Genomic DNA, 10,415 nt, shown 5'->3' on the forward strand with positions numbered 1-10,415 from the left:
TATAGAAAATAATCACATTAGCACATAAAACAACATTCAGGGCACTGTCATGACGTTTACTAATTTTTAGGTGTAAAAAGATCGTTTTACCCCTGGACGTATAATTTTACGTTTTTGACTTTTTCTTAAGTTATTTGACTCTAACATGTACCAATTAATTATTTAAGCCTACATGAATTTTCTCATTTTTTTTATTTAGATTAAATCGATGACTTTTAAATTAATTTTTAAACATAACGTATTAATGCGTTTTAATCTCGAATTAAACCAAAACTTAATATAAAATTCTCAAATTTAAAACTTAGACTTTTAATAATTATTTGAGCTCAAATATAATTTTTCATAATTTTATAAAGCCTAAAACAAAGCTTTTCAATTAATTCGTTAATTAACGTTTCGTGCGGAGATTAAATCCCGGATAAATCCAAAACTCGTTATTTTGATCCCAAATTTTAAACATAGCATTTTTATTATTTATTCTAACCTTCCAAGTCATGAGCCAGACCCGTGGACCCATGGATTCATTTTTAGCTTTATTATTTTTGAAATACGACCACTTATCGAACCACCTGAGCCATCTCCCAATTTACTCGAGCCATGGTCGAGCCATTTGAGCCAAACCCGAGCCAACCCACCTAGGCACCCTACTAACCAAGCCCAGCCCTTAGAACAAGACCCTAACTCCCTCACAAGCCCTGCAACCGAGACATAAGAAGTCTACGCGTGAACCCCTCTTGCCCAAGACTCCTAGCCAACTAGGACACCTCCAGCACTTATCCACTTGACCACCCATGACCCTTACTGCCCCCAGACCAGTCCCGGACCCGAGCCACCCCTAGCCCGAGCCCCTGAGCCACGCACAAGCCCATCAAAGTAGGCACCAGAAACTCCGCATGGTTGAAACTCACGCAAGAAGACTCCTAGTCATCCTAGGTCACCTCCAGCCGAGCCACCACCAAACCCACCTAACCCTGACCATCCTTGGACCAAGCCCAGACCCAATCCATACCAACCCAAGCCCTGGACCCCATGCAGCGAGCCACCAAAACCTCACAGCAACCTCCTGCGTATCTACTGTCCATGCACTCATCACGTTCCCTCGAGCCACAACGCACCCAAGATGCACCAGCCCCTGCCCAGACCCTTGTGCACCCTCCTAGGACCCCAATGAGTCGAACTAGCCCAACCCAAAGCCACCTGGCCGAGCCTCTCACTCCCTGTAAGTCTGCACGTCCAGCGCCAGCAAGTGTGCTCTCGGGTCTAGGACTCCTTCCCAACCCTTATGCTCGAGTCCTAGCATGGCTAGGATCCCCTTCCCTGACCCCTCACGACTCTAGCCCAGCCCTGGATGCAACCGAGCCAAGCTATGCACCATACATCATGAAACCCGATCACCTATGACCCAAACGTTCGAATTCGATTCCAGCATAATCGGTTCGTGTTTGCAGCGTGTGTGTGTGTTCTTAGGACTCTTGAATTCGTGTAAAAACAATCCTTGATCCTCCCTGAATCATGGCAGCCCCTTTTTACATGAAAACAACAACTTTTGGGTCACAAATCATGCCTTAAAAATTCATGTTCATGCAAAAATGAAAATAGTTAAAAACGTCACTTGTCTTCATACAAAACATGATTAAATAAATAATATGGTGTGATAGATGATTGAAGAAAAGGATATGGCGTGCCTTTGCGTTTTTAACGCACGATTTTACGTTAATGAATCGAAGAACGACGGCTTGAAGAACTCTAGCAACTTGATGTTTTTCCCTTCATGAAATATGTGTGTGCCGTGACTTGTGTTTGAGAGAAGAGTTTGGGGTGATTGGGGAAGTGGGCGTTCGAATTTATGGGTTTTTGGGTGGGGTTTAGAATATTATATAGCTAATTAATCACTAATTAAACTTAGGCCCATTAGGTAGGTTAATTAGGCCCATTAGTGCTTAATTAACCATTAAAAATAATTTTGATTAATAAACTTTGTGAATTTATTAGCCGGGTTGCTAAAAAGTTTGTATTTTTGTTGAAAAACCAACGCCGATAAAAATTACGTCTCAGCGTATAAAATCACCTCAAAACCTCATATTTTCAAAAATAAGAAAAAACATCACACATAATTTAAATAATTAAAAACAATTATTTAATAAAAATATTTTCTATTTTTCAGCCCCCGGTCTCCGTTCCTCGATCGCAACTCGAGTAACCTTTAAAAATTACATTTTTATGCAACCATGTAGAAAAATTATATTTTAAATATGTCAAAATACACAACATAATTAATTTATGCAATTAAAACATTTAATTAAAATACAAGAGAATTTAATAATTGCATGCATGTGGTTTGCGTGGACCTTTAAATTTTCGGGGCGTTACAATATTCCCCCCTTATAATTGAATTTCGTCCTCGAAATTCACTTATCCTTAATAACCCAAAGTTTAGACTTAGTTCTAGTATCCCAAAAATACACGCTTCCGCTGCGCTACTCTGATAAAAACTTAAGTTCTAAAATGTTCTTACGTCTCCTTGATCCCAATTAAATTTTCCTTCTAAATCCTTATTTGCAAATCGCAACTTAAAAAGACCCATGGTGACTTAGTGCTATGCTATTATAACCTCGAATTTCAACTTTTCTTAAAATTCTCAATATAAAAAGATGGATGACCATACTCATCGTATATTATTTTCCTTATTTTGTACCCAAACTGTTCATCAACCTGTCAAATTTCAATCTTAAAATCCCAAACACACCTACTGACGCTTAGATTCTCCAGCTTAATATTGATTCATCCTTGAAAACCATTGATTAACATTTCTTAACGTTATAAGGTATCCCAAGATTCTAAATATTCTTACAAGTCTAAATCATCAAAAATCCCTATCAATTAAACCATCAGATTATCGCTTATTGCTAAATTAGTCATCAATTTCCTTAACAATTGCAAAATAAATTCTTAATTTCCTCAAAAATTATTCTAATTGGTCCTTAATTTCAAAAATATTATGATTAACCCACAAGTTTTTGGCATTCTTAATTTACTGCTACGAGTTTCCCATAACATAATTTCGATAATTTTAAACTTATTTACCCAAAATCAATTATCATAACCAATTTTATCTTTCATCAAAACTTAAAATCCCAACTTATATATGTTTATATTCCCAAAGTCGTTGCAATCCCCGAATAATTATTACTTATGATTAATTCCCAAAAATTCATTCGACTAGTAACCACGAATCATAAATATTTTCTTAAAAAATCTACGTGTCGCAAAAACATTCATAATATTCACAATTAACTTATAGCCCAAAAGTAGAATGTCAATACTAAAACCCAAAAATCAACATAGTCCAATTCCACCACAAAGCCAACATGCGTTGAAATCAAATAATTTCTTATCTCATATCGTATTAAGTATAAAATTTCTAAAGTATATAAAACATATAATCTCATAATGCTGTTAAACATGTGATGTAAATATATAATTCATGTAGTCATGCAGGTAATATCATAAAATCATATAAAGCATGTAAACTTACAATTTAAGGCTTGACGACAGATCTTCTCGGCACTGATGGTGGCACAACCCTTTACAGAACCATTGCTCTGATACCAACTGAAACGGTTGCCGTTCTTTTTCTTAAAATGTGCTAGAATTTTTTTTTTTAAAAAAAAACCTTACATAGCATCGACCGATTCATACACATTTGCATAAAATATTTTGGACATCATTTTAAAATAAAACAACCAACTATATATTTGAGAAATACAGCCCATACTATAATCTCTCAAAAAACCTCTCGAAACATAACTAAAAAGTCGTAAAAATCCTTAACATAAATCATAAACATAATTGCGGAAAGCTAGAATCGCTGGTCCTCGGGTCGTGTGCACCTTCAGTCCAGTCAGGTCAACCATCAAGACCTCCCATAACCTTAATATCATAAACACCTGCATCAATCACACCTAGTGAGTCTAAAGACTCAACACACCATAATCTTGATAACAAGTAATATGTATAAAATCACATGCAACAGTGAAAAATAATTATACTTAAAATATCGTTTTCATGAAGATGCATAAACTTCAAACATGAACATTTTCGTAAACCATTTTATGATGCATGAACTTTACATAAAAACATTTTCATAATGATGCATCAACTTTAAACATAAACATTTTCATGACATGCGAACATAATCCTTAACTTTTCCCTTTTTCCTCAACATGACAACATAAAGCATTTTTCATGATCATAAACATTTTTCCTTTTTCCTTTTCCTTTTCATTTTCATTTTCCTTTGTTGAATTCAGATCGTTAATTATGACTTTCCTCAAACCTTAAAAATTCGATGGATCCATCTACATGAAACCGCAGTACTGGGCAACGGGGGACACCAGCAACACTCTCACCGGTCAACTGGGCCCTGGCCTATCCTCTTTCGAATAGAAATACGCTCGCCGGGGTTCCCTCTGGGGCTTCCCATAAATGGGCTCCCTCCGAGGCCTTTTCCCCTCACGATATTTCCATTCTTACCGTTACCACATACCGTTACATCATATTCGTAATACTGGAAATACGATCGTCGGGCTCCCACTGGGACCGTTACCCTCACGAAATCTCCAACATTATCGAATTAGTCACAATTACTTCACTTCCTTCAACGTTTACATTCTCATTACAAAATAAAAATCATGCATAACGTATAATTTTGTTTTTGAAACTAATCATGCAACATGTCTTTTAAATGTCTTCCTTAAATCATAAAAATCCCATAGACATTTAAAAATCATAATTTAATCATGAACATTTCATAAACTTTTAAAAATAATCATTTTAACCTCAAAACATTTAAAATAACATTTTGACATATTAAATCATAAACATATAAAATTCCTTAAACATTTAAAATATCATTTTAACATATAAAATCACATAAACGTTTAAAATATCATTTTAACATATAAAATTTCATAAACATCCATAACTATAGAAAATAATCACATTAGAACATAAAACAGCATTCAGGACACTGTCATGACGTTTACTAATTTTTAGGTGTAAAAAGACCGTTTTACCCCTGGACGTATAATTTTACGTTTCTGACTTTTTCTTAATTTCTTTGACTCTAGCATGTCCCAATTAATTATTTAAGCCTACATGAATTTTCTAATTTTTTTATTTAGCTTAAATCGATGACTTTTAAATTAATCTTTAAACATAACGTATTATTGCGTTTTAATCTCGAATTAAACCAAAACTTAATATAAAATTACCAAATTTAAAACTTAGACTTTTAATAATTATTTGAGCTTAAATATAATTTTTCATAATTTTATAAAGCCTAAAGCTAAGCTTTTCAATTAATTCGTTAATTAACGTTTCGTGCGGCGATTAAATCCCGGATAAATCCAAAACTCGTTATTTTGATTCCGGATAAATCCAAAACTCGTTATTTTGATCCCAAATTTTAAACATAGCATTTTTATTATTTATTCTACCCTTCCAAGTCATGAGCCAGACCCGTGGACCCATGGATTCATTTTTAGCTTTATTATTTTCGAAATATGACCACTTATCGAACCACCTGAGCCATCTCCCAATTTACTCGAGCCATGGTCGAGCCACCTCGAGCCAAAACCGAACCAACCCACCTAGGCACCCTACTGACCAAGCCCAGCCCTTAGAACCAGACCCTAACGCCCTCACAAGCCCTGCAATCGAGACATAATAAGTCTACGCGTGAACCCCTCTTGCCCAAGACTCCTAGCCAACTAGGACACCTCCAGCCCTTAACAACTTGACCACCCATGACCCTTACTGCCCCCAGACCAGTCCCAGACCCGAGCCACCCCTAGCTTGAGCCCCTGAGCCACGCACAAGCCCAGCAAAGTAGGCACCAGAAACTCCGCATGGTTGAAACTCACGCAAGAAGACTCCTAGTCATCCTAGGTCACCTCCAGCCGAGCCACCACCAAACCCACCTAATCCTGACCATCCCTGGACCAAGCCCAGACCCAACCCATACCAGCCCAAGCCCTGGACCCCACGCAGCGAGCCACCAAAACCTCACAGCAACCTCGCGCGTATCTACTGTCCATGCACTCATCACGTTCCCTCGAGCCACAACGCACCCAAGATGCACCAGCCCCTACCCAGACCCTTGTGAACCCTCCTAGGACCCCAATGAGTCAACCAAGCCCCACCCAAAGCCACCTGGCCGATCCCCTCACTCCCTGTAAGTCTGCACGTCCAGCGCCAACAAGTGTGCTCTGTTAGGACTCCTTCCCAGCCCTTATGCTCGAGTCCTAGCATGGCTAGGACCCCCTTCCCTGACCCCTCACAACTCTAGCCCAGCCCTGGATGCAACCGAGCCAAGCTATGCACCATACATCATGAAACCCGATCACCTATGACCCAAACGTTCGAATTCGATTCCAGCGTAATCGGTTCGTGTTTGTAGCGTGTGCGTGTGTTCTTAAGACTCTTGAATTCGTGTAAAAACAATCCTTGATCCTCCCCTAATCATGGCAACCCCTTTTTACATGAAAACAACAACTTTTGAATCACAAATCATACCTTAAAAATTCATGTTCATGCAAAAATGAAAATAGTTAAAAACGTCACTTGTCTTCATACAAAACATGATTAAATAAATAATATGGTGTGATAGATAATTGAAGAAAAGAATATGACGTGCCTTTGCGTTTTTAACGCACGATTTTACGTTGACGAATCGAAGAACGACGGCTTGAAGAACTCTAGCAACTTGATGTTTTTCCCTTCATGAAATAATATGTGCGCCGTGACTTGTGTTTGATAGAAGAGTTTGGGGTGATTGGGGAAGTGGGCGTAGGAATGTATGGGTTTTGGGTGGGGTTTAGAATATTATATAGCTAATTAATCACTAATTAAACTTAAGTCCATTAAGTAGGTTAATTAGACCCATTAATGCTTGATTAAACATTAAAAATAATTTTGATTAATAAACTTTGTGAATTTATTAGACGAGTTGCCTAAAAGTTTGTGTTTTTGTTGAAAAATCAACGTCGATAAAAATTACGTCTCGGCGTATAAAATCACCTCAAAATCCCATATTTTCAAAAATAAGAAAAAACATCATCCATAATTTAAAAAATTAAAAACAATTATTTAATAAAAACATTTTTTATTTTTCAGCCTTCGGTCTCCGTTCCTCGATCGCAACTCAAGTAACCTTTAAAAATTACATTTTTATGCAACCATGTAGAAAAAATATATTTTAAACATGTCAAAATGCACAACATAATTAATTTATGCAATTAAAACATTTAATTAAAATACAAGAGAATTTAATAATTGCATGCATATAGTTTGCGTAGACCTTTAAATTTTCCGAGCGTTACAATATACATAGAAGCAGTTTGAATACAATTTCACCACACCGAGACTATAACCATCTTTTTGGAAACACTCCCAGGTTTCACAACTCACATCCACACCACATAACCACGTTTCTTCCAATGCATTACTTTTGATCCCACCATTCATTAAAACTTGAATCATCTTTTCGGAATCATGGTCAAGACTAGCAATTTAATTCCGCACCACATTGGCCTTGTTTCTTCAAATGCATCTTAACAATAAAATTTAAAAGTTTATTCATATTCCGAAAACTGTACACAATATATCTTATTCAAAATTTTCAATCAAATCATTGGCTGACTTCAATGTCGCGGCTTATTCCGCATTTTACCATGTCTTGGTAATCTTTTCAAGGAATGCTCCCCACCAAAACAAACTCCACATTACTCTAGATACAACCTGCAGCATCTCTGCTAGTTTCCATTCGTCACGTCAGTGTTCCCGGAACAACTATAACTAGCTTCACATGGTCGAAAATATTATCCATTTTCCATGTTGAATACTACTAAAGTGCAAGAAAAACACGTGCATTCACAAAAAAATTATAAAACTTGCATTTTGCAATATAGTTCTCAACCAAGCTAAACTATATAACTATATAAAAGAAAATATGCGGAGAGTAATAGTCACACAATAAAGTTATAGCACAGCAAACAAGCAAGTTGATGAAACACATCTAAATAAAAATTAATCGTAATGAATAAAAACCACTTATCAGAGGCATTGAAATGCCAAAATTTAAAATCGACTTAGGAGGACTGTCACATGGTGGCACTGAATATTGGCATCTATTTCTTGGCACTGGTTGTGGAATCTGGCTGCTTAACGATACTCAAGTTACCGCCGTCTTTGGTGGCAAAAGCAGCAGCTTTGACCTCATTGCAGTGATCTATAAACTTGCTAAGCTCCTGATGAAAATTACATAAGAGAAGGCTGTCAGAACAATGCAAACACACATCTACGGACATGTTCAAAAAAGAGTGACCAAGACTGTTGATTAAGTGAATGGAACAACTAGGTTAGGGGAAAATTAAGCAGGGTGGGCAGAGAGCTTAAGCTATTTAGTATATTTAGGTTGAACTTGGCTGTGAAGATTTCATTTAAGAAATAGATGCGGAACAACTCTAATAATCAAGGATAAAAAATATATCTAGTTCAGATGGGAATAAATTCGTGGATTTAAATCTCGAATCCATAATCCAATTCTACTCAAATTTTTTGGGCAATATTCAATTATAATTTCAATTTTAAGTTATTTTCGAACTAAAATAAGGTATTTCAAATTCGTAATTACGAGAGTCCATTTAAATCCACTTCTCAAATAAAATGCTTTGATCCAAATGCGATATAAATAATTTGATTGGATTTTTATTAAGTATCTGAAACACAAATCCGCCATATGTATGCTTCCATCCAACATGTAGCCTCGAGATCTATTCATGGCCTGCCTTAAATATTTGGAAAATTTAAACATAAAATCCAATTTCAGATACCCACAAAATCCTCAAAAAAAGGTGGTATTCAACTACTTTGCCCCCACACAGACAAGAAATAACAAAATCATTCTCGAGCTAAAGCAGCAGCAACTACCGAAATATCATCATTGAAAAAAATTGAAGGAGAAAAGCTCACCTTATCAGCGTCCATCTGCTTAGTCAACTTGGAGGGCTTCACCACTCTCTTCCCTTCAGTTCAAATGCGCAATATATTATAAATTTCAGATTATCAGCGCATATATGAATATTAATTTGCGATCTTTATCGTGTAAAATACCTTTTCGAGTCGAAGGTGGTTTCCCGTGGCGATTGAGAGGAATCGATTTATTTTTCTTCTGCCCTTTGAACAGATTCCCCTTTTGCGTCATCTCCCCCTTTCTTGCCTCCTGTAAATCTTGATTCAGAATTTAGGGTTTAGAAGGGGTGATTTGATGCTAAACTAAGGTAGAGCCCTGACCCATAAAAACACTTACACGTGTCATTTTATTCTTTTTATTTTCAATTATTTTTCTCTTGCTATTTTTCCCACTACTCTATTCCAATGTTCTAAAAAGCGTGAAGCGTCCCGAAGCGCGCATGTCAAGCTCCAAGTTTTTCAAGCTTAAGCGAGATTAGCACAGGCTTAAGCGTGAAAAAGCGTTTTTTTATCTTTAGTATAATTGTAATTATCTCAAACCAATAAATAGATAAAATAATACATAAATATGATAAATTTAAGTCTGATGCATTAATTCTCATATTTATAAAATCATAAAAATATCAAAATTATAATCTTTATTTGTTTTTGCAACTAGAACACATTAAAAATGTTAAATATTTGTCAAATCATTATCAGACACGCTTAATCATAATTAAAATTAAAAAACAAACATCTAAATTATAAACCTAATTTATTATTTTAAAATAAAAAAGACATACCTTCAAAATAAAAAAAAATTAAAAATAAATAGATGCGATTAATTGTGCTTAAGCACGCTTAATTAAACACCTTAATTATGTTTAATTCGGTCAAACTACAGTTTGATCGCTTTTTTCCGCTTTCTTCGAAGCGGGGCGTTTTTGCCGAGTTTCAAGCTTAAGCGAGCTTTTTAGAACACTGCTCTATTCTAATAAACGGTGGTTAACTATTTTGGAATGAGAATCTGGTGGAAATATTCGTGGAAGAGATTTACGAATTATTTTTAATAAAAAAAAATTTTGGACTCCGTGGATTTCTACTTAATTTTATAAAATTTAACAGATTTTAAAGATTTTTCATATAATCATGCAGATTTTTATTTTATATGATTTTTATTGACATTTGTAAATTTTTTAATAGAAACATATGGATTTTGTAATTCATAATTGTGTTTTTTTAATTATTTTGAACTAACAGTTGATTTTGAATAACTTTTATTTATTTAAAATATTTTTTCTATCAATATAAATATTTTTTACTTATTGATTTAATTTACGAAACACAATAAATAAATCAGTATTAAATTTATTGCGATTAAATTTCAATTATTCGAGTATATA

General features: G+C 35.3%; 1 protein-coding gene across 1 annotated transcript; it reads right to left on the bottom strand.

Annotated features, from left to right (window-relative positions):
• Positions 1–7,912: 7,912 nt before the first annotated feature.
• LOC140957479 (uncharacterized) lies at positions 7,913–9,343 on the bottom strand. Its single transcript, XM_073414764.1, has 3 exons — positions 9,175–9,343; positions 9,034–9,086; positions 7,913–8,309 (listed from the first exon to the last, which is right to left on the bottom strand). The coding sequence occupies exons 1-3, from the start codon at positions 9,263–9,265 to the stop codon at positions 8,190–8,192; spliced, it is 264 nt and encodes an 87-aa protein (XP_073270865.1). The 5' UTR covers positions 9,266–9,343; the 3' UTR covers positions 7,913–8,189.
• Between the last annotated feature and the right edge of the window lie 1,072 nt (positions 9,344–10,415).

Source organism: Primulina huaijiensis, chromosome 14, assembly GCF_012295235.1.
Source record: "Primulina huaijiensis isolate GDHJ02 chromosome 14, ASM1229523v2, whole genome shotgun sequence".
Taxonomy (NCBI): Eukaryota; Viridiplantae; Streptophyta; class Magnoliopsida; order Lamiales; family Gesneriaceae; genus Primulina; species Primulina huaijiensis.